At 41.9% G+C, this 25,319-nt stretch overlaps 2 protein-coding genes across 3 annotated transcripts; one reads left to right on the forward strand and one right to left on the reverse strand.

Moving 5' to 3' along the window:
• The first annotated feature begins 1,435 nt into the window (after nucleotides 1-1,435).
• Nucleotides 1,436-12,212, forward strand: snx27b (sorting nexin 27b). Of its 2 annotated transcripts, none has more exons than XM_079342710.1 (13): nucleotides 1,436-1,983; nucleotides 4,939-5,170; nucleotides 5,864-6,056; nucleotides 6,150-6,214; nucleotides 6,321-6,425; nucleotides 6,567-6,645; nucleotides 7,632-7,795; nucleotides 7,884-7,973; nucleotides 8,765-8,914; nucleotides 9,013-9,141; nucleotides 9,276-9,335; nucleotides 9,419-9,481; nucleotides 9,597-12,212. In XM_079342710.1, exons 1-13 carry the CDS (start codon nucleotides 1,652-1,654, stop codon nucleotides 9,639-9,641), a joined length of 1,707 nt encoding a protein of 568 aa, XP_079198836.1. In that variant the 5' UTR covers nucleotides 1,436-1,651; the 3' UTR covers nucleotides 9,642-12,212. The 2 variants fall into 2 exon arrangements, with proteins under 2 accessions (XP_079198836.1, XP_079198835.1); XM_079342709.1 differs by having other exon boundaries at nucleotides 1,439-1,983; nucleotides 9,419-9,467.
• Nucleotides 12,213-14,749: 2,537 nt separating this feature from the next.
• Nucleotides 14,750-24,410, reverse strand: LOC306824255 (neuronal acetylcholine receptor subunit alpha-7-like). Its single transcript, XM_079344331.1, has 10 exons — nucleotides 24,179-24,410; nucleotides 22,423-22,562; nucleotides 22,234-22,278; nucleotides 21,296-21,405; nucleotides 21,131-21,210; nucleotides 20,747-20,914; nucleotides 20,249-20,443; nucleotides 19,675-19,761; nucleotides 19,429-19,538; nucleotides 14,750-16,001 (listed from the first exon to the last, which is right to left on the reverse strand). The coding sequence occupies exons 1-10, from the start codon at nucleotides 24,228-24,230 to the stop codon at nucleotides 15,159-15,161; spliced, it is 1,830 nt and encodes a 609-aa protein (XP_079200457.1). The 5' UTR covers nucleotides 24,231-24,410; the 3' UTR covers nucleotides 14,750-15,158.
• Between the last annotated feature and the right edge of the window lie 909 nt (nucleotides 24,411-25,319).

A 25,319-nucleotide genomic window follows, 5' to 3' on the forward strand; every position in this document is an offset into this window, starting at 1 on the left:
GCCATTCCAGCTACAATGCTTAACCTCAGGACAAATATGTTGACCTAAGACAGCTCACTGATTTTAAAGGTCAGAGGTGAATAAAAAAGAATCAATAGTAAAAGGCCTGTTTGTTTTGTGTATTTTTAAATAAAATACAGATATTGTGAATACATCAGCTTTACTATTAAAATGTAACATGCCTTTTCATACCATTTTGGGTATTAGTATGCAAAATTAATTTGATGAAGTCTGTAAAATGATAACCATAGTATTGTTGAATTCATTGTGTGCATCACATTCGTAGCAAATCTAAGCAAAAAAATTGCCAAATAAAATGTCTGTTCGTTGGAAGGACCCCTCCCTACCAACTCTGTTCTCAGTTGTATGGTATTTATTTGCTCTGAAGCCCTACCAATTGCCCTGACTTGCACTCTAATGGAAGAGACTTCTATAAACGTATTAAAGAAAATATGTAAATATGACCTGCAGTTATGTCAAAACAGGATATCCAATGTGTCAACATGTAGTGTATATAAAAAGGTTTGTGTTTGTGCACTGTGCTTAAATCTCTTTCCTCCAAATTTTCTGAAAGTTCTTGAAAGAGGAAATACGTCTTAGTACAGGATAAACATAATCAACTATTTGATACTTTGTAGGTCTGGTAGTATTATGTGGAATAAGAGTTTTTAGTTGGAATAAAATGCTGCAGTGAGAAAGTTTAGAAATGTCTCCCCTGATTTATCACATTAACGTTCATTAACACACGTGATGATTATAATGACACTTAAGCTCTCTAGAAGAATTATCTTAAAATCAGTAAATAGAGTTCACTCAGTAAATGGACTTTTGGGGTATCAATGAATAATAATGTTCAATCAGGACAGTTTATGACAATGTAGTGGCTTTCCTATACCAGTAGGGGGCGGCTGTAACTCAGTCTGTCGGGACTTGGATTGAGATCCGGAGGGTTGCCGGTCCACTTCCTGAGCTCTGCCGATGTGCCCTTGAGCAAAGCACCGAACCCCCAAAAACTGCTCTGAATCGCTCGTTGTGGGCAGCCCCCTCACTCTGAGACCTGTCTTGCAACTAACGCATGTCACTAGGATCCTGTTTGTGCACAAACATATTGTGTTCATGCCCATTAAACAGAGTCTAAACCGAATTTCCCCTTATTATTGTTATTATTATTATTACTATTATTATTATTGTTAGGCTAAGAATAAGTTGTTTTTTTTATTTATATAGCACTTTTAAAGCAATTTGTTACAAGGTGCTTCACAAATGCAAAAAGTAAAAACAGGAAAACAATACAGAAAGAAAGTTCATAAGATGTAATACATACTTCGAACAAGACATAACTTGCTTCCCTTTAGTTTTTTTTTTTGTTTTTTTTAGATTCTAAATGTATTGTTTGATGATGCTGGGTCCAATATGCTTTAATTCGGTATTATCAGCGATGCTCTCTCCAAAAGGAGACGGGTGTGATCCACATGGAATGCGTCCGGGGCGGTGTCGTGAATCATCGGCATCTTTCGACATTTTCCGGTGATGTCTGACGGTTAGCTAGCCCTAGCCAAGCTGATTAGCCCGCTACTACCAGCTAATGTTTGTCGGATATTTAATGTCGGCGTGAATCGGAGTGGATGATACAAATAGAGTAGTAAAAAAAATGGCGGACGTTGAGGGACAAGTCATTTGTGCATCTGTCCCTCCGTTGCCTCGCCCTTCGTCACGTAACGGCTCCAGTAGCGGTAACGTTACACCGGGCACTGGGGACAGCTGCCAGACGGCGACCACCGTTACTTCAGGCCCACGGCTAGTCCGAATAGTGAAGTCTGACTCCGGCTATGGGTTCAATGTCCGGGGACAAGTCAGTGAAGGTGGGCAACTGCGGAGCATTAACGGGGAACTGTACGCTCCTCTGCAGCATGTTAGCGCTGTTTTACCGGGAGGAGCCGCTGACAGAGCCGGTATATCGAAGGGAGACCGGATACTGGAGGTGTAAGTGGCTACTACGAGCATCTTGTAACTAACCTACAAATTACTTCATCGTGTGAAAATATTTATGAATGAAAATCGTACCGAGTGAGTTTGCATAATGAACTGTATTTTTAAAGTGGGACCAGTGTTTGACTCATGTGTCTGAATCCTGATACTGGTCCTCTTGTAGGGCAGAGCAGCCTCATGAAAGGAGTGTTTGTGTATGTTAGAGAGGAAGGATCCAGCCATCATTAGAGATTCTCATCACATTTCTCTCATCCACAGCATGCCAAATGTTATCGAGTCACCCTTTGAAGACACACACTCACACACACACACACACACACACACACACACACACACACACACACACACACACACACACGCACATCTCTCATCAACCCAGATGCAGTGTGATTTATCTGACTCTACTTGTTTTGTTTGTATTAATCCTGAGGGTGGAAACAGTCAAAGTTATAATCATCCCCATCACCAAATCTGTTAATTAACTACACATCGCTTTGATCTTAGCGTGCGTGTGTGTGTGTGTGTGTGTGTGTGTGTGTGCTGCATGTAGGACTGACATGGTCCTCCTCACTGCCACGTTAGTTAGTATGCATGGGGACTGCTTACTGATGTTAGGCTCTGTTGCTATGGAGAGGAAGACGCAGCACCCACAGCTCAGCATCAGTACTGGTCCTTCAGGGTGTGTGTGTGTGTGTGTGTGTGTGTTGAATAAAGTAATGCAGAAAGGGAGGGATGCCATCAGTCCAATTGTGATTGGCTTATGCCTGTAACATTCGCCTTTTCATTGGTCGGCTTTTGCACACTGCTTTGTTAGTGGATGGCCTGCAGTAACCTGGCAGTTTGTTGACCCCATTATTTCTATTTCCTTATGTGCATTCATATGAATATATGCTATATGTTATGTTATGCACTTGACGTTGTATTTTATCCCTACATCAGCAATTTTGGTGTTCATCATCCTTTGTTTATAAGCTGTAATATTTGAAAAGGCTGTAATGATTGCTCTATGTTCTGCAGCCCGAATGTGGGCTCCAACCCATTATCACTGAATTTACAGACTGCTTCTTGTACTATGACAAACGGTCACTGGACTGCCATACTATCTGCAGTGATATAGAGTCTCTCTTTTTAATGTACATTCATACTTCGTTATATTTTTGAACAACTCCTGCATCTGAGCCCTATAATGCACAATAAGCCAAAGTACAAGAAGTGTCGACTTTGTTAAGAAGAATAAGAATATACACTTTATTAATCCTGCCAGGGGAAAATTCAGGTAAACACTTGAACATGTTCCACACATAGGCTGAAATACACACACGCACACACAGGATCCTATGGTCTAATGGAGAGACGTCAGAGTGAGGGGGCTGCCAACAGCGAGCGCTCCTGAGCTGGTTTGGGGGGGTTCAGTGCCTTGCTCAAGGTCACCTGAGCAGTGCTCAGGAAGTGGCTAAAAGCCATGTTTACAGTCTTGCATTCAGAACTATACCCGTGTCTTACTTTTTACCTTTAACTTTACTTTAACGAGTAGAAAAACACATTCACAATTAAGCATATCACATAGCAAATCTTAATGATTTATCATGCTCAGAAGTGCTGACAGAGCAAGTGCAAAGGCCTTCTCATCAGCTGCTTATTATATAGTCCTGAAGCTGCTATAGAGTTGAAGAGCTGCTAAAAAGCTTTGTCTGTATTTTGCGTTGGCACACACTTTTTCTTTCTCCAAAGACACAGTTTGGTTGGTAGGGAGAGTAAGCCTAAGCATGGTTTCTGTTTGAGAGTACTTGTTACACAGCATATTCTCACATCATCGTTTGGAAAATTCAGGGCACTTTTTTGGAGCTATTGCTTAAATTGCGAATCGCACGTCATTCGATCAAAAGATAAATGAGAGAATATTAAAATACCGTGAGCTCATGTCAGTTTTGAATATTTATCTGCGATCTCACAACGTTAGGGTGTGTTTTGAGATGTGTCAGGGACAGCTCGAGCTGATGCTATGGCTGCTGTTTGCATACAAATTCACCACAGGTCACTGCTGCAGTGTCATGCCTCTGACACATGCAAAATGGCCCACACCCCGTGTTACTCATGCTCAGGCCCGGTAATAACAACGATAAACCTGAGAGCTTTTTTCTTTTCTTTTTTTTTGGATGCAGACTCACTCTGCTGTGCATGTGTCACACTTTCCGTTTTTTTTTTTTTTCAGAAATCAAAAACACTAAACACACTACTGCCTTATATATTGGGAGTATAGTTTGGTTACCTTTACAATATTCCCATTTATTAAACATTATCCAATTATTTTGAGGATGAAGGAAATTTATTTTAGGAGCATTTTGTAAAAAAAAAAAAAAAAAGAGAATCATGTAGTTTTTTTTTCTCGCTTCTGTTATACATTTGTGAGGAATCATTTTATCAATGATCAGTCGCCAAAAGGACCCGTCTATCTGAGTTCACTCTCCCTTTAAACTTATTAATAATAATGATACGTTTTATTTAAGGGCGCCTTTCAGGGCAATAAAAACATCGCACAATAAAGTCAAAGACAACACAGTACAACATGAACACAGTCAAGGACATAACAAACATAACGACAACAGTGAGGAATGTGGGTGGGTTATACGGAATAAGCTGATCTGAAAAGGTGAGTTTTGCACATGAGCTGATAGTTCTGCAAACTAAAACTAAAGAGTTCAAGACGGGCAGAGAAGCACTGTGAGTTTAGCTTTACTATCAATGCGCTTGTCCCCCAAACTCTCTCCTGAACCAATCCTTTCCTGTAATCGAGGCTGGGTGTCCAGCTTAGCTTTCCTGGTTTCTCCAAAGTTGCCTACCCTATCTCGTATTGATTACAGTACATGGCTTAAAATGAACCAAACACCCGTGATAAATATGAGCTGTTAAGAATCTGACCGCCTCTTCATCTCGTCCATGTTTCAACAGTAACGGTGTGAATGTAGAGGGAGCGACACACAAGCAGGTGGTGGACCTGATCCGGGCTGGAGAGAGGGAGCTGGTGTTGGCTGTGCTCTCGGTCCCGCCACAGGAGGCCGACTGCCTGGATCCCGGAGACGACATTTCAGCTCAGTCCTGCTATGACTACTCGGACAAGCAGGCTGTCCCGATCTCTGTGCCGAGCTACAAACACACCGAGCTCAACCAGGAAAAGTTTGTTGTGAGTGCAATTTAAAGGGTGGACACATAGATGGCTAACTGAGAGGAGGAGCAGGAGGAGGTACACTGAGGAGCAGGCACCGATGAGAATAAAAAGACCTGTAGCAGTGGAAGATTTTGAATTGATGGCCTATTGTTTTAAAGGTTTCAGCTCTTTCTGGTCTGACATGCTCTTCAGTGTGTTTTCCAGAGTTTAGGCACATCACGTACGAACATTCAAACTCTGCAGAAACACGACTTCTCTTACGTCCTCCTGTTAGCGGGAGCAACATGAACCTTCTGCTACTTGTGAGCGTTAGAGACACAGACAGATGAGCGAGGCTGCATGGAGCAGCAGTACATGAAAACAAACCATTCTTCTATTGTAGTTAAACACAGAACTCAAAATAGTCGCGTGAATTTCAAACTTCTGAACTTATTCTTCTTCGTCTGTTTCTATCGTGCTGCACTATAGATAAAGAAGGGCTGAAGGCATACATCCTCCAGTCATAAGTCTTAAACTCGTGACACAGAGGACATGTTTTATCTCTTCTGCGACTTTCTTAGGGGCTTTCAAACATTAGCGATTTGTACTTTAGTAAACACATAAAATAGATATATGAACCCCAAAAAGGGCAGAACATGGGACCTTTAAGCTTAGTTAGTAGAAACTGGATCAGGACGTAACATTTGTTTTCCCATCTTTCTCTTCAAGGTATATAATGTGTACATGGCAGGCAGGCAGTTGTGCTCAAAGCGTTACCGCGAGTTTGTCGTCCTACACCAAAACCTGAAGAGGGAGTTCGCCAACTTTACGTCCCCCAAGCTGCCTGGGAAATGGCCTTTTTCCCTGTCGGAGCAGCAGCTGGACGCACGGCGCAGAGGTCTAGAAGAATACCTCGAGAAAGGTTGGGTTTCTATAAAACTGACGAGTTGTCAAAATGTTTCCTACTCTTTTGATTTCCAAAAGTGTCTTACATGAATTGTTTTTTCGTCCGCAGTGTGCTCTGTGCGGGTAATTGGAGAAAGTGAAATCATGCAGGAGTTCTTGTCTGAATCAGATGAGGTAAAAACAACGACAACAAACGTATACTGCACGTGTGTCTGTGTTATCTTTTTGTGGCACCCGCTGTCCCTCACTGTGCGGTTTGTCTCTCCTGCTCATGACCTAGAACTATAACGGCGTGTCAGATGTGGAGTTGAGAATAGCCATGCCTGATAAAATCACGCTCACTGTCCGAGTTCGCAAAAACTCCACCACAGACCAGGTCTACCAGGTAAACGCACACACACACACACACACACACACACACACACACACACACACACACACACACACACACACACACACAGGCCTGTGTAGCTGTGAAGTATTCTAGCCATGAGGTTTTTTTTCACTCTCTCTCCTTTTCTTCCAGGCGGTGGTTATGAAGCTTGGGATGGACAGTGTAACAGCCAGCTACTTTGCTTTGTTTGAGGTCATCAACCACATCTTCGGTTAGTAAGATCAGATGAATGAGCTCTAAGTTTGTGCATAAAACTTTTTTAACTACACTTTTCTGTCTGGCAAAATAATCTGAAGGCCCTTGATCATGAACCCTTATTATTTGTCAACTAGACTGGCCCTCCCTTTTTTTCCATCCCTGGCTAGAGCTGTGAAAATATGACGGGTAAAAAAAAAGAAAAAAAAAGAAAGCATCTGAATGAAGCTGTAATATCAACCCGCACAGCATCCCTGAACTTTGTGTTTTTGTACGACAGAAGCAGCAGAACAGCAGCACTTAAAACAAGACTGCTTTTTTGATTGGTTTTGGATGCGGGTCACTGGAGTTCAACGCTGTTTCTTTCGATTGAAAAAAAACAAACAAATTTGAAGATAAACATCTTTCATCCCTCAGTGAGGTGGAGAAACACGTCCATGTTTTTATCAGCTGCAGATTAGATTTCAAATGAATATGGATGGATCTCCATCTTTCCATCTTCAAACCAAGCAGAAAACTCCACTGATGAAAAATGAGGAAGTGCAGAGGACAGTTCCTCGAGTGTCCGCTTGAGCTCCTTTAAAATCCATGTTAAAAAGAACATTTTTTACTGCAGGTTTACACGCTTACTGCCTGTACCAGGAAGCCCTTTTGATCTGAATAGAGAATGTCTTTATTGGTTCACACTGTAGAGTCCCTGCACTCTTCTGACTGCCTCCATTAAAGCGCTGAATTAGATGGTAGTAGATGATATATTTGGAGTTGTTGTGGTTCGTCTTGTCTGCAGGTCGGCTGATGTTTTTTTTCCCCATGACAGCAGAAAGAGATAAGAGCATGCAGCAGAGGGTCATTAATCCACCATGTTTGAAACTGAGTGCTGTGTGGAACATGATCAAAGCAATTAAAGATAATAACACATTAAGAGAAGCGAGGTAATATTTAAAGACAGAAAAAAAAGCCACTCTTTGATCTCTTTCTTTATTATGTCTCTCTTTTCTTCAGTACGTAAACTCGCCCCCAATGAATTCCCCCACAAACTGTATGTACAGAACTATACCTCAGCCATCCCGGGAACCTGCCTCACACTGCGCAAGTGGCTCTTCACTACAGAGGAGGAGATTCTGCTCAATGACAACCAGTTGGCTGTCAACTACTTTTTTCACCAGGTGTGCGCATGTCTCATCTTATTTTCTCTTGGGTGTTTCATTTTCTTTTATTTCTAACATTTTCGCCCGTTGGGTCCGATCTCTGCAGGCCGTGGATGATGTGAAGAAAGGCTTCATCAAAGCAGAGCAGAAGTCCTACCAGCTGCAGAAGCTGGCTGAACAGAAGAAGATGTCCATGGTGAGTCTCTCGCTTGAAATCCCATCACTCCACTGCTGTTCCTGAGTCATCCACGCAGAGGGAACGGAACACATTCACTGATTATTACTCGTGTTTGTCTTATGTCATCCTCCATCCTCAACTCTCCCACCTTCAGTTCAGTCTCTCTGCACTGGGTGTGATATAACACAAAGGAGCAGAGGTTGGGTCACAGTGTGAGTGTAGTATAGGAAATGTGCATTGATTGCATAGTTCTCTTCTTACTTTATATAGAACCCTTATCCTGCTTCCTGAATACATACATCGTCCTCTTCATTTTAGGTCAGGTCATAAATTGGGTTAAGTACGGGTTCATCTCAAACTGATTTTAGTGTTTGCTCACAAACAGCTCGTCTTGTTTGCATGTCCACGAACAGACCTGCAACAAAACAGGACCAAGACGTGCTTCTGTTGTTACAGCTGCGGATTCGTGTTTAAGAAGGCGTTTTGTTAATGATGTAGCATAACTTTGATCTGCAGCAAGCAGCTGCACAGTAAAGATTAAAACAACGGCGTTGGAAGGGTTATATTTAACGTGAGACATCGTGGCTCATAATCATGGCGGGACCTTAGAGCTGCTGTCTCTCTGTGATGACCGTCAGAGCGCACAAAGACTACTTGCAGAGGGAGTGCAGATTCCCCCCCCCCCCCCCCCCCCCCCACACACACACACACACTTTACAGATGGTAGATGGTTTTATATTGCAAAAATGGTCAAATGGTCTCAGTGTGTAAATCCCTGACCTTATAGATCCTGCCTTTTTCTCTCACAGTATCTGAGCTTGTTAAGGAGCTGCGAGGGCTACAATGAGATCATGTTCCCCCACTGTTCCTGCGACTCCAGACGTAAAGGCCACGTCATCACAGCCATCAGCATTCATCACTTCAAGCTGCACGCTTGCACCGAGGAAGGGACGCTCGAGGTATCACAGGACCTGTTTGTTTGTTTGCGTGTCTTTGCACTTACATTTTTCATGCATTTACAATGGAGCAAGTGCACTTCAGCTCAGTGTCGTTTCAGAACCAGGTGATTGCGTTCGACTGGGGGGAGATGCAGAGGTGGGACACGGATGAAGAGGGCATGGCCTTCTGCTTTGAGTACGCACGAGGGGAGAAGAAACCCCGCTGGGTGAAGATTTTTACCCCCTATGTAAGTAACACATTTTAAAAACATGTGCAAGGAAAGTACAGCATGGAAAAGATGGATGATAGAACTTAAAAGGAGCTTATTTCACACGTTTGAAGCATTACTTCAAAACTTTTCCTCTTGCATTTGTTTCTTAGTTCAACTACATGCATGAGTGCTTTGAGAGAGTCTTCTGTGAGCTGAAGTGGAGGAAAGAGGTAAGGACCATCTACTGACAGACTAACCTCCTCTATAACAAGCAGTTTCCACGTGTCCTTTACGTGAACTCGTGTTTCCACAGGTGGAGGAGGAAGCCACAGACAAGGACAATAAGAACTGCAGTAAAGATGGTATGTGTGGCAAGGTAAGGCTTTGCCTGCCTCTGTCCATTCAATGATCAGTGACGGCCTGAGGGATTTTCTGTTTTTCTCTGTCTCTGGGTTTGTCTGTCCTCGTCTTCATTGCCGTCTCTGTTGCAGAATATTTTCCAGCTGCTGAGGCACAGAAGGGATGGGGGCACCTAGGAAGGGAGATCGTTACCTCTTAACTCGACGCCGTTGTCACCGACTCTGCTCAGTCCGGCCCTCATCTAGCCTCCCAGCTCCTCGCTACATGGTCATCATTTACCCTCCCATCAGCCAACCTGAGAACTCCCCCCCCCCCCTCCCCGATACACGCAATCCAACAAGCATCTGCAAATGAACAAACAGGATAAGAAGCAGCTTAAGAAGCTTAAGACACATGAACTGGAGCTCTTGAATTGAGCACATCATAATCACACATTTAGCAGAGCTCTGTAAAACAAACTATAGACTTATGGATTCATTTAAGCCATCCTCCTTTTGGCAGTGACTTGAAGTGGAAATGTTACTCGCACACGAGGCGGTTTTGAGCCAACTCTGAAGTTCTACCTGTAAGGAAAAGCTAAACTGAATAAGTAGATATTGCTGTACTGATAAGGGAACTGAGAGCTGTTAGTGCTCATAAAAGGGAACACAGCAAAACACTGATCAGGGACACTGAAGGTTTGACCACAGGAAAGACACTAAGCTTCTCAATTTATGGAACAAGCAGCTGTGTCTTTTTGGCCAGGTGTTTGCGTGCCGAATGTGTTATGCATGTGACCAATGCGTGCAGCAGGGCCCTTAATCGCAAAGGGCCAACTAGAGCGAGGCCCTCAGAATGTAGGCGTCACCTTGATAACTTCATATTATGCATTTTTCATGTGTTTGCATAATTTTTTTGCATCTGTAAATGAAAGCTATTAACACTTTATTGTGGCAAATAGAGAAGGGAGAGCAAAAGGGAACATTTTGTAGGATTGTTAGACACATTTTTTAGTCTGACAACACAGCTCTGATCACTGGGAACGTGAGCAGAAACATGTCAAAACTCAGAGCAATGTTGCACTTTATCCAAAAGTATTAACGACCTCCAAACATGGGAGATGCAACTGAAAATGTGTGAAGAACACTAGAACTAGCCTGTGCTTTTTATGCATCAATTTTCTGACTGTTTGACCACAGTATGATTATGTACTGCATCATCAAAAAGTACCTGCTGCGTTCAGATCCATGCATTAAACTTTTACGTATATATAGTATTATATGAACAATGTGCTTTTCTGCTGCAGCCATGTGGGGGCACTGATCAAACAGGTGGCCTCCTCACTCCAAGTATGTTTGAAGTGTGTTACCAAAACAAATCAGCAGGGGTCCTTCTCATCCTTTCTTCTCTGCTCCAGCCAGTGATTACTTTCTTTTCCGAGAGCTCCCATGGGATTTATAACAGGCCTGTAATTCTGCAGCTCTATTTATCTCTGCAGCTGGTCCTCTACTATACTGTTCTCCAACTCGTGCACTCCAGGTTAAGTGGAGAGTGCATTTCTTAGCAAAAAAGGGGCAGCTTGTGCCGTACATCAACATGATAGATATGAAGATAAGTGTGCACATGCACTGCAGGTTGCACAGCAACCGCAGTGTAATATAATAAACAGTGTAATTGGATGTGCCCTTAAATGAGCCAGGTTAATGTTCTCATTCCTGGACTAGTGTCAGTGATAGCAATGTGATATTGCGTACAGCAGGTTATAACATTATGATCTTGTTCATCTCTGACACGCGTTAGAAATTAACCACAGGTCTTTACATCGTTAAGACTCTTAAACTGAGAGTACACTCTTCAGATTGCTCAGTGCAATCTTTTGATGACACTTTATTCATCAAATCAAAAGTAGCTTTTTTTCATCAAACTGACTCATAAAGAAGGATATTTTGAAAGTTTTCACTTAAGTCTAGTTGCAAGTCGTTTCTTCTAAATTAACAGCTGCCTTTGGTTGGTGGGATTTACTGTCATATGTATTAAAACGTGGCTCACTTTTGCAGAATCACGTTAAACTAATGGTCAAAGCAGCCAACAAAAAAACATTTGATCCCAGAATTGATTTCATTAAATGTCAGTAAACCATCAAATATAACAATTCAAGTCATTAGTCATATTAAGCTAACAATGAAAATATCCGTATGTTTGCGTATCTTCAAAGAAGTTAATAGTCATAGATTGACTTCATTCCTACTAAGAGGGCTTGTAGTGGTGATGCTTTTCACTAAGGCCATTTAAATTGATTAATGGGATTCAGCAGACCTCTGTGAGGATGTAAAGAAAGGTTTAATTGATTCAGTTTCAGCCTTAAATTGAGTGATTGGATGTGCAGCCCTTAAGGCAGAACAGATTTCCCAGGATTCTTGTCTATGTACCGGACCATGTCGGATATGTTCGATTGTCTGATCTGCCCGCCTTCAAGTTTGACCCCCCACTGCTTCTCTCTCTCTCTCTGGTCCTGATTTAAGTGAAGTTCCACTAACATTATTTATTTCAGTAAGATAAAATGTTGAATTCAGCGTCTCTGTTGTTATGTCTTTCACCTGATATGCTTTGGCTTTCAAAGAGTGGCACTGAGAGAAGGACGGCCATGGACAACTTTCAGATTCTCTGACATGTTGAAATGTAAAATTTGAGACAAACTGTTTGGTTACGTCGCTTACTGTAACAAATTGTAACATATTCTTTTAAATAAACCAATTTATTGATGCAAACCTAGTGCGTGACTGTGTGTGTGTTTAACCAGAGATAACAAAGGCAGCAGTGGGAGTTGAGAATCAAGGACTGGCAAAATCCTGAAGCTGCACACATGCTTTTCCATGAACTGTGGGAGACTTAATTCTATACAGAAAATTTCACCCTTGTTTTCTCTTTGTGTACCCACATCTGTTTAATTTCTTCCTCTCCCCTGCGTGGGCTTCTTCATCTCTTCCAAACTGCAACGTCTGTTAATGAGATCTGGGAGACAATTACCCAACAGGCAGTGAAACCACCGCTCTGTATCGACCTGTTTCGAGTGTCTGCAGCTGGTAATTAATAGCTATTGACTGGTGCTGTTGAAAGATATTATCTGGGAACATCTGAATTTTGAGAACACCAACATTTACTGTATGGGAAATGTCTTGCATGTGAGACCTTGCTGTTGTCAGCGTTGATCACATGATCAGACTGATTTAGACTAGAGTTAAAGCTACTGTGAGGGCTATTTATGAAATATAATGGAATGAGTAGTGTTCCCTTTTTATAATCTACAAAAGCAAACAAGACAATCAGCGGAAAGTTTGCTATTTCTGGATTGTTCATTTTTACGCCCTAAAATACTGCTGTGGGGGTAGCTGTCTATTTTATTTATGCTTCTTTTTTATTTTATTTATGTACTTATTATTAGTTATTTTAGCCTTGTTTTTTCTTTCACACCAATTTGGATTCCACCATGTGGATGTAAAAGTTTGGAAAGATAAAAGCGTCTAATGAGATCTTAATCGCATGATGAAGGAGCTCTAGGTTGTAGGATAATCTACAAAGAAGAAAAAAAGAAATCCCCCGATTAAAACAAATAGATATTTGCTAATTTTTTATTTATTTTTTTGCTTATTTTGAGCTTCAAAAAATGTTGAAAATCTATGAGGGCATGGCAACCTGTCAAAGATGTTCTCATTCCTCCTCTTCATTGTCAAAGTGGGAAATGCTGAGTGGGTAAACAAAACAAAAAAAAGCACAGTAAGCACTCTTCATCATTGCAGTGGATCTATGAAACTTTTCAATCAATTAAAGTGTTTCCAAAAAACAGCACATCATACAAACTATTCCTTCTTTGAGATCTTCTATTTTTTCTCTGTTGTTTTTAAACTCATGAGTAGGCCATACTGTGTGTGCAGACGTGTGTGTGTGAAACGTTCAAGAGACAAAAGTGGCTACTGCATAAGGTCTGCAGCAGTTTCTTCCTTTTACAGCTTGGTGTGTGAGTGGGATCGTGTGTCTTTGGACGTGGGTGCGACAACTGCAGCCTCACACTGCGGTGGCACCTTGACACCAAAACCTGCATCCTACACTCCTGCTCTGTTTTGTTTTACTCTCTCTGCTTCTTCTCCTGAGCAAACGGCTCTGCATGAGCTGTCCACACAGAGCAGGTGGACGACTGAGTCACCGCAGGGGGAGGAGAGTATACCTCAGATTTATGACCTGCTCTGTATTGCATCGCTCAGCAGCCACACACACACACACACACACACACACAAAGTGTAGGCCTGTGAATCGCACTGTGAACTGCCCTGGCTGCACACACTGTACTAAGAATGAAGGAGGCCAAATGAATGGCTCCAGGTTTGAAGGCTTGAGTACAGCTGTGCCAGGACACCAATTAGCCAAATTCAACTGTCATAAAAGGTTTGCATTATTTCATAGTCAATCATTTCAAAAGGGGAGGTTTGCCAAAATCCTTCGCACAAATTCTCATAAAGACACACTTTGCCAATTCAGGGTATATGTCCAGTCACCCTTTAATGCTGCTCTAAATACAGTTTAGCAGAAGCAGCATCCCAGAGGAAGATGTGGAGGAGGAGGAGGGGGGATTCACCCCCCTCCTCCTCCTCCTCTCCCATTAATCACCAATCAGTTGAAAACTTTATTGGCTCCTATTTGCCGTCTCAGCATTGTTTTCTCCCTCCCCTGTATCTCTCAACCGCCCAACCACCATTTTCTTTATGCGCTCTCTTTTAATCTGTCCCCCCCCCAATCTATCTATCTGCCACTGTCACCCCCCCCCTCCCCGGCTGTACTTCATTGCCCCCACCTTTCTGGTTTCTGTTTCTCCCCTGTATCTGGGATTCCTTCTTTCCTATGTCCAGCACAAAAGAAGAAACAGTTTATTTCTCTAAGAGCTATCAGCTATTGGAACAAAAAAAAAATCAAATTTAGTATTACAAAATATTGATCAAGATTAATCTAAATATTTATAAAAATGAGACGAAATTGAAATTCAGAAAGTATGGAAAATAAACCTGGAATCATTTTTTCATTGTCAGGGAAAACCTCAGTCAAAAGCTCACACATTGTGGTCTATATATCCAGAGATGATCAAAGGAAGATGTAACTCTAAATTGTGAAGAGTGAATCCTGCCTGTGTGTAAAATCTCAGCTATCATTTTGCATGCAGAGCATCATTCCTGTTTTCACTGACAAACATCCACATGATGAGAAAGCATCTGAAGACAAACATTTTATAAAGACAAGGTTTATAAAGTCATGCTTTTATTTTGAATGATAATTATAAAAAGAAATTGACATTTTCATTTGACTGTTTCAAAAATGGATGTTGTTGCTGGTTTGTCCACAAACCACTGTCAATATTTCTTAATGAAATATGTTTTCTTGTGAAGGTCAGTGAAAAATAATAATCATATTAATAATGGGTGCAGGAGATCATAAAAACTTTTGAAAAAAGAACAATCAAGAATTAATGGTCAGGTTTTTGTCATATAACTTTTCAAGTCATGAGAAAAACTGCAGTGTAAAGTTTTCAGTCCGCTCCATGTTATTGAGCTAGAACAATTATTTGTTGTATGTCCCTTTCAAATGAACATTAATTGTGCTTCCAACAAGTCATTGTCTGTAATATCCCTTCACATCCTCCATTCCCTTAAATCCCCCATGTCTGTCTGTCAGAGGAAATCTTTTGACAGTGCTTCTCCAAAGTTGGGTGCAGCCATGAGAATCGCGATGGTGCAGATGATGTTAAAAACACTGAATCCAACCAGAAACAGGCGGTCAATGACAGACGCGGCAAACTGCCACTGCTCCGCCAGACTTAGCTGCCGGTCCTGCTCCCTCACACGTTCTACTAAAAACTGCACCTCCGCCAGAAGAGCCTGCAGCTGGTTGTCCACGGCAACAGAACGAACCATACTGCTATGGGTGTGTGACGCTGCGGCTCTCGATGATCCCCCCACAGCATCCAGGCCGCAGGGTCCAGAGGATGTCGTGGAGGGGTCAGGTTCTGGTGACAGCGGAGTCTCCTGTGGGGGGCTTCCAAACTTTGAACATGGAAGGTGGTGATGGAGTGGTGTATCTCCTCCTGCTGCTGCTCCCTCTCCTTCTCCTCCACCTAACCTGCTGTTAAACCTCCCGTGGCTTGCTGTTCTGCTCATCTGTACTGGATCCAGCTCTGCAGGAGTCTGGAAGGTCTGGTAGCCCATGTAAACCAGGTGACCGTTGGGCTGCGGATGTAGATTGGGTTCTCTGGGCGCAGCAGCCTGGGTGCTGGGCCGGTGGGGCAAAGGGTGGTTGAGCTGAGCCAGACTGACCTGTAGGGAGTTCAGACTCTGGGGGAGGATGGAGGGCAGCGGCGTATGGTTGGTGGTGGTGGTGGTGGTGGTGGTGGTGGGTGAGGAGAGGGTCTTACTTTGGCAGTCTGCCTGGCTGTTGGAAAGGGTTGGCTCCGCCCCCTCACCTGGACGCTTCATCCGCAGAAACCAGGGAACCCACTGCAGCAGAACCAAGTGCACCTGACACACAGTGACACAGAGTGATGAGAAAACAGCACAAGAAGTATCTTAAAGAGAAACCGACAAACGAGGGGGCGTCTTTATGTGTTTTACTCTCATTGAGTTTTATCTGATTGGTGAAGAGCCATCGGTGGAAGGCTCTTCACCAAGGAAATGCTCGCTCAGTTTCAAAGTCATTGTGCATTTGTTGCTTTGTATATGTGTTTGTTTAGTGTGGCGTTGATAGAGATTCTGTGTGAATCTCTGCTTCATCATTACTGGTGCTAAAAAAGCCTCACAAATAAAGTGTGAGCCACTGGTCGCCTGATGGACTCACAGTTGTGTACAGAGATCAATTGTCTCCACAGCAAAGAGCATAACTCGCCTCCTGTGTCTTTGTCTGACACACAAGAGTGCACAAGCTGGGATGGGCTGTGACACAGCTGTCACAAAGAGACAGATCCTCCATGGCTGGGATCAGTTACAGGCAGATAGCTCAGCCATGAACCTTTAAACTTTCTGAGGCGTTTGACGAGTAAAGATGAATCTGTTTTAAAAACACATCTGATGAACAGATAACGCTTTCTTTATGATCTATATGGATCTTGCTTGTATTGCTTATCAGGTGTGACAACTTTAACAAAATAATGATATCTTTTTATGTAAAGCAACACGTGCATAAAAGACTGTAAAGCAATGGACAATTAGCATGAAAACAGAGAGGAAAGGAAAAAGGAAATGAAGTGAATAAAGTAATGCAGTGAACAGACCAGACTAAATGTGTTTGAAAGACCTGAGTGGCAGATGAAGAGAAGCTCAAACAGATGTAATTTGATCACATCTTGTATTCTTATCACATAACAGTCAACCTCCAGCTTTAAATCTGACTAGAGCTCTTTATTACAGCAAAGGTTTTAATAAATATCCCTCAGCTCAGTTTTAATCAACTTAGAGAGATCTGACCTTGGTTTTTAAGTTGAAAAAAAAAAAAAAAACCCATTCAAGCCATTATTTCATCATACACTCAACAAAAATATAAACGCAACACTTTTGTTTTTGCTCCCATTTGTCATGAGATGGACTCAAAGATCTAAAATTCATTCCAGATACACAATATTACCATTTCTCTCAAACATTGTTCACAAATCTGTCTAAATGTGTGATAGTGAGCACTTTTGCTTTGCTGAGATAATCCATCCCACCTCACAGGTGTGCCACATCAAGATGCTCATCAGACACCATGATTAGTGCACAGGTGTACCTTATACTGCCCACAATAAAAGGCCACTCTGAAATGTGCAGTTTTGTCTCACAGCAAAATGCCACAGATGGCGCAAGCATTGAGGGAGCGTGCAATTGGCATGCTGACAGCAGGAATGTCAACCAGATCTGTTGCTCGGGCATTGAATGTTCATTTCTCCACCATAAGCCGTCTCCAAAGGCGTTTCAGAGAATATGGCAGTACATCCAACCGGCCTCACAACCGCAGACCACGTGTAACCACACCAGCCCAGGACCTCCACATCCAGCAGGTTCACCTCCAAGATCGTCTGAGACCAGCTACTCAGACAGCTGCTGAAACAATTGGTTTGCATAACCAAAGAATTTCTGCACAAACTGTCAGAAACCGTCTCAGGGAAGCTCAACTGCATGCTCGTCGTCCTCATCGGGGTCTTAACCTGACTCCAGATCGTCGCCGTAACAGACTTGAGTGGGCAAATGCTCACATTCGATGGCGTCTGGCACGTTGGAGAGGTGTTCTCTTCACGGATGAATCTCGGTTTACATTGTTCAGGGCAGATGGCAGACAGCGTGTGTGGCGTCGTGTGGGTGAGCGCTTTGCTGATGTCAATGTTGTGGATCGAGTGGCCCATGGTGGTGGTGGGGTTATGGTATGGGCAGGCATCTGTTATGGACGAAGAACACAGGTGCATTTTATTGATGGCATTTTGAATGCACAGAGATACCGTGATGAGATCCTGAGGCCCATTGTTGTGCCATACATCCATGAACATCACCTCATGTTTCAGCAAGATAATGCACGGCCCCATGTTGCAAGGATCTGTACACAATTCTTGGAAGCTGAAAATGTCCCAGTTCTTGCATGGCCAGCATACTCACCGGACATGTCACCCATTGAGCATGTTTGGGATGTGCTTGACCGGCGTATACGACAGCGCGTACCAGTTCCCACTAATATCCAGCAACTTCGCACAGCCATTGAAGAGGAGTGGACCAACATTCCACAGGCCACAATTGACAATCTGATAAACTCTATGCGAAGAAGATGTGTTGCACTGCATGAGGCAAATGGTGGTCACACCAGATACTGACTGGTTCTGAGTCCCCAGACCCTCAATAAAGCAAAAACTGCACATTTCAGGGTGGCCTTTTATTGTGGACAGTCTAAGGTACACCTATGCACTAATCATGGTGTCTGATGAGCATCTTGATGTGGCACACCTGTGAGGTGGGATGGATTGTCTCAGCAAAGCAAAAGTGCTCACTATCACACATTTAGACAGATTTATGAACAATGTTTGAGAGAAATGGTAATATTGTGTATCTGGAATGAATTTTAGATCTTTGAGTCCATCTCATGACAAATGGGAGCAAAAACAAAAGTGTTGCGTTTATATTTTTGTTGAGTGTATTTAGACAATATTACCATACACTTTTCATCATGTAAATCTTCTGATGGGCAACAAAACCCAGCCGCAAGGCTTTTAACTCCAGCCAAAGACAAAATAATTTCACTTCTCATAAGCTCCTCTACAATTGATGCTCTGTGTTGATTAAAAAAGACAGTTAACTTTTAATGCTCTGCATGAGCATCCACCGAGCTTTTATTTTGACTGAACTGTTAAATTCTTACGAGACTTTAAGTAATCAGACCTCTCGGCTTTTGCAGAGTCGAGTTAAAGACCATTAGGATCAAGCTTTTCTCTGTCAGGACTTTGGAATGATTTTACAGAGAAAATCTATTTGGTTGAATGATTCCCCTTTTTTTAAGAGCTTCCTAAATCACTCATATCATACAGCTTGTCTTGTATCTTGATTCTTGTTTCTTGTATCTTTAGACTTTATTGTCCCCGAGGGGAAATTCTTTTCCACCAGAGCAGTACAGTATAAGGGCTGTGCGCCGACAAAAAATGACAAGGGGACATACATGGGGGACAACAGGACATACAGTATGGTTATGAGGAAACAGGAGAATGAAACTGAGGTGGATCTGTGTCATGCATCTTATTGAGGTTCTGCTTTTGCCGTATTGCGCCCTCCTGCACAACAGGGACCTGTACCTGCATCTTGCAGCTGTCTCAACCCATCCTTTTTGTTTCATTTCTATTTGTATTAAACAATTATAGCTTTCTATTTGTTATAGGGGTAACCTAAATCTCCATGATTTATCATTATTTTGGACTGTTGTATTATTTTAATAACTCACCCAGCGTGGCATGTTGCCATTATTAGGACTGTGATGATGGAACTGAAGGACAATGACTGTTGCTACCACAGACATCGCGACGATCACCATGGTGCTGGCAAAGTACTGACCTTCATACACACAGGAGAGGAGTATACTTTATTAAATGCATAAGATTTTTTTAAATATGTCTGCTATGAACAAAGCCTAAAAACAGCAAAAGCCTCTCTAAGAGTTATACACATGCAAAGACAGCAAGAAACTTACCAATCAGGGGCACAGAATCTGAAGTGGCGGGCATAATCTCTGCAACCATCAGCATGAAGACAGTCAGAGAAAGCAGAACTGTGATGCCTGCAGGCGGACACAGGACACCAGGGAGAAGTGGGATGCAGAGGAAAAGAGTAGAGAATCCTTAAGAGAAGGAAAGCGCGCGGAAACATTTTGTGTAATAGTATTTTTGGTATGCTGCACTTGACTTCTGCTTCGATCGTTTGTCATTGTGACACCCAGAGGAAAACTCATTCGATTTTTAGTCTCTCATCTTCCCTCTTGCTTGTTCTGTTTTTGTCTTTGTCATGTTCCTCCTTACATCCATCGCCGCCTTCTTGTCAAATACACTGCATAGCTGATTGAAAGTTTTCCACTGAACGTTTATAGAGAGAGAGAGATGGTGATACAAGTATTAAACAAGTCAAATAGGCCTATGCTTTCACAGGAGTATGCAGCTAAAAATACATTTCACTCAATGGTGCATCTTCTTTTTCCTCCAATTTTATCCCGTTCAACCCGTCTATATGTGACACCGCCACCCTGTTTCTCGCTTGTTATTATTCCTTACCCAGGCTGATCTTTTCTCCGGAGTTGGCAGGGAGCAGAAAGCTCAGCAGGGTCATGGAGGAGAGGAGCACACAGGGGATGAGCAGATTGAGAGCATAAAATAAAGTCCTTCTTCTTATGGTCACCACAAAAGTAACATCGGGGTACGGCTCTGCGCAGCAATCATAGAAAACCTCATGTCGACCTCCAGGAACCTCTGAGGGGACAGACACACACATATATATTTATATATATATATATATATATATATATATCAAATTTACAGAAAATATTAAGTGTTTTCTATGGTAGAATATAAAAACATCAACGCTGAATGCATATTGCCACTGTACTTTCATCTGTGTATAAATCCCACTCTAATTACACATCCACATTAAAATCAAATCATTCTATCTTTATAGCTCAGGAACAGCACTTCATCACTATATGGAGGTTCAAATGTAAGTGCTGTTGCTAAGCAATACTGTTTGTCATTCAGGGCCTCAAAAACCTATTTTACCCAGCAGGTCCCACTCTCCGTTGGGCATGTAGCCTGACACGTCTGCCTCCTTCATCTGGATGTCCAGCAGCCAGCCGTCAAACGTCCATGAGCCGAACTTCAGCTCACAGCGCTGGATGTCAAAAGGAAACCATCGCACATCCACGTTACATGTGCTGATAAATATTCCTTTAAAACAAGAGAGGGGGAAAACATAGTAATAAACATCAAAGTTTAGCAAATTATCTCGAGCCATAATGGGAATTTGATTAAAGATGTTGGTGTGCAGCCATCTGGAAGTGATGAGAAAATATATGATGGCAGTAAACATTTCTTGCTGCAGAAGTTGAACGACTGAAGATGCAGTTTGGATTTAAGGACAAGGTACTGCTTTGAAAAACATACCTGGAGGCAGATACTCACAGAAGCCGCTGGAGTTTACCAGCACATTTGTCTTAAAGGTGGCATCAAACTTATCATGAGCGCTGGAGAAATGTAACACAGGGATGAGAGAGAGTTTAGAGCTCAGCAGCAGCACAGTAGTATATGTGCATGTTTGTCTATGCATACCTGTTGTAAAGCAAGATGTCAGGAGTCCAAACCTGATCTGAAGTAAATCGGAGGTTTTTAACTCCCGGATACTCAGACTGGTTCCACTGGAGATAGTGATCATACCACTGCTGGGAGACACAAGCACAACACAGGTTTTAAAAATGACCCAAAACATAAAGAGTAAAGATGTTTTCATTTGTTGCACTTTGAATTGAGCCCATATAGCTCAATTATAACATAGATCTCGCTCGAACAAAACCCTCTTTCAATTTCAAAAAAATGCAAGCACACTGTACTTGCACTAATTCCTCTGACACTGCTTTCACAATTCTTCCCCTGGAAATCCATCTCAATTTTTCACTCTTGTCTCATTGCCTAAATACAGGAACCACTGGGAGGTCCATACAGGGAGCCACATAAAGACTACTGCCCCACCCATAGACTCTATCTCAATCCCTCTGGTTTTCTCATGAGGTACCATCATGAGCTGACAACAGTTCACCATCCTTCTTCTAAATCTGTCCAATCTCAACTGCAAAGTTTTCTTATACTTACTCTCATCCCTTCATTCATTCACATCTCCACCGTTACCCTCATCCCTTCATCTTCATCTTCATGTATCAACCCTCAAAGTGGGTTGCATTATTTCATTAATCAATTCAGAGCACTGTCACATAAAGTCAACGAGGTAAAACTGTGCATTTAACCTTCGTAATCAGTTCACTAATATTTCCTTATAAGGCAATATTTGGGCAGAAAGAGAAAGGAATCTGTGTTGATGTCCAGAGGTCTTCAAATATCCCACTGTTCAGGTGTTCATTAATGTAACACTAAAATCCATCCTCTGGGATGATTCTATAAAGCTGATCATGCAAAAAACAAAAAATGAAGCCCATAAAAAAGATTTGCACTGAAAAGATCAATATCACATTAATAAAGTTCTTTCCTGTACTCACCATCTGCAGCCAAGCATTCGTAGTGATAATCTGGTTCTTTTCATCCTAGCAGAACACAAAAATGAGACAAATGTGACAGAATTATTTGAAATAGATGTTAATACTTGTGTCCGTTCTTAAACCCTTTCACTCATTTTAAGAGTGAATTTCTTCTTTATGTTGGTGTATATGTGTGTTTGCTATGCCTACCACATCCATTATTTGCATCAGAGTGAATGAGAACTGAACAGTGAGAGCCTGGGAGTCGTTTGCCACCGGTCTCTCCATGGGGTTGTAGTCTTTCAGCAGTTCCCTCAGAAGAAAGCGCTGGTGAGGACCCTGCACTGTCACTGTGAAGGGATAATAACATGAAGGAGTCAAATCAGAAAAGAAGATCAAGAGAGAAGGGGAAGATATAAAGCTGTCTCAGGGAAGGCAACTGACAACAGAGGACCGGCTGAGAAGCTGTGTGATTGCAATGACAGATGGGTAGTGTGGGGACAAAGTGGTGTAGCAATTGTTGGCCAAGAGAGAAGAAGAAACTAAGTAACAGATGGACAGTGGACACACTCTAGTAGAGGTGAAACAAAAAGTGGGCTTTTAGAGTACCAAAGGTAATGTTTTAAAGATGGGGTCACTCCTAAAAGAGCAGAAGGATATATAAAGTAGAGTAGATTACACAGCATATCGGGAACACACAGAAAAAAGAGAGCGAAAGAGAGAGGGGAGGACAGAGAATCGTACTCCACCTAATCAATTACATCTATGATTGATCACCAGCAGTCAGTCGGAGACTTCCCACAACCGTAAAATTGTCAGTTCCATTCTCTGCAGAAAATAGTGAGGCCATTAACCACTGAAGCACTCCGAACAGACACACACAGCCATCACGACAATGAGAGGGGGCAACTGTCTCTCTTCGCCCTGTAACTCCTGCTTGGATTCACCCCTGATTCATTCCTCACGATGTAATCACTTTGATGCAGAGGGAGCTGTCATTGGTGGGTATAAAGAAAGGATTTGAATATTAAAAAGTAAACTTTGCACCTCTAACTTTTACTTTCCTGTGTAGGTTGTAGGGCTGGGCAATTAGTTAAGTTTTATTTATGAGTTTGGCTTCCCGTGATCAGGAAAACAAGATCAACAAGGGAAAAAGATTACCGTGCTGCATGCCAGGTTTGCTTGTTTTCATGTTAGATAAATGTTTTAAAGTGTTTGTTATTACGATCAGGCCTGCATTACTGTCTTTTTATTATATTTTTTCAGATAAATGTATTTCTATTTATTTATTATCATTGCACATTGATATATTTGTATACTGTCTTCACATACGTATTTGAACGTATTGTTTTCAAAGTGTTCAGCATAACAAAGCGTTAAGAGTGTTTAAGTCTGTTAAAAATGCATGTGATCCAGATGTTGTAAAAACCTGAGTAATTAAGTTTAATAATTGGGATCTCAAAATCAATTAAAATAATCAATATTAATAATTATGATTTATGCAGAATAGAGCAGCCATACTTATTGTGCAAGATTTATGTAGCAAGGTGTCACATCTATATTCCCTAGCTCGAAAGTTAATAATAATCAATATGGCTGTACAGATATAATTCAGATTAATAGTCCCCCAGTGCAGTGTCCAGTCATAGTAAATCACCCACTAGCAGCCTCATTATCACCCAGCTCTTTCAATCAGCTTCTGCATCAATTTCTGTATCTCTGTATCTATGTCATGGGTCTAGGAACAGCAAAGCTATGAAATCTGCAGTAAACATGATATGTGTCACATTGATATTCAAAAATAAAGATATTTACTTCTGTGTGACGACAATCAACATACACTCTTTCTGTCTTACTAATGTGATCACAGTTATCAGGAACAAAGTGCTCAGCTGCATCGATATATATTACATTCAGAACATACAAAAAAACTCTTATTCATGTAATGCCAATGAGAGTCACTCACCCCGTAGCAGAGTCGAAAGTATCAACAGCCAAAGAGCCACAGCCTGACACATGCTGCATTCCCCTCTTTTCACAGGCAAAGTGATAAAGATGGAGAAATGGGGAGAGATGAGATGAGGGAGGGCTTAAAAAAAAGCGGAGTGAGGTACAGATCAGGCTCTGAAGAGTAAGATAGAGAATAAGTGGAGAGAGTGTGATACTAGCAGTGGCGGAGAAGGGAAAGAGGAGAAAGGGAGAGGAAGAGAGAGGAGAGACAGAGTGGGGTGAGAGATGCAGGGAAATGAATACTGTGAAGAGAGAGATGGTGTGTGTTGAAGTCACCCTTCATGCTTCTCTGCTCACTGATCATTTCCTGCAGACTTTCTGATAAGCACTTTCTGTCTTCACATCAGTCATCCTCTGTCATTTTAACCTAGACTGGCTCACTTTTGCAGACAGGTTGTTTTCTCCCCTATAGGCTTGTGATGATTATATAAAGGCACTGCATTTTGAAAGCATCTATGGGTACATGTTTTTGAGTAAGCACACAGATTTAATATACAAGGGGTGTCTAACTTGACGCTTCAGGAGGAAATAAAGCTTTATGTAGCCTAAGTACAAGACTGACAAGGCAACATCCGACTCTCTAAAACGAGCCACATTAATTAGCCTACGTTTTACACTTATTATTACACTTGTAAATGTACCTAGCATGTAATGTTTGAAGCTACTTTCTTTCATTTATTCTTACTGGACTTCAGTGTACAGGCTACACAGAGTAAGGCTGACACCCACTGGACAAAAGGCTGAAGTGCAAAAATGAACTTGTTAAAATTATTTAGGGAACAATGTAGTCAGGTGTGTGTTTAATGAAACTACTGCTGTTGCACTGTAACAACACTACAGTATTCTTAAAATGCCAGTTTCTATATAAAGCCCTTTTGTGTGCCATAATGAGAAAACGTTTAATTGCTGTTTTGAAAACAGAGCTATTTACAATTCAAATAACTTTTTGTTGTCAATGAAGATGATATTCTGACTGACAATTACTGTGTAAAAAAAGGCAATGCTAAAACCAAATTTAATCTTGGCTTTTTAGAGAAACTCATATGAAACACCATGAAACTCAACAAGCTGCTGAAGACCACAAAAGAGGCAAATCA

Source organism: Symphodus melops (genome assembly GCF_947650265.1).
Source record: "Symphodus melops genome assembly, chromosome: 5".
NCBI lineage: Eukaryota > Metazoa > Chordata > Actinopteri > Labriformes > Labridae > Symphodus > Symphodus melops.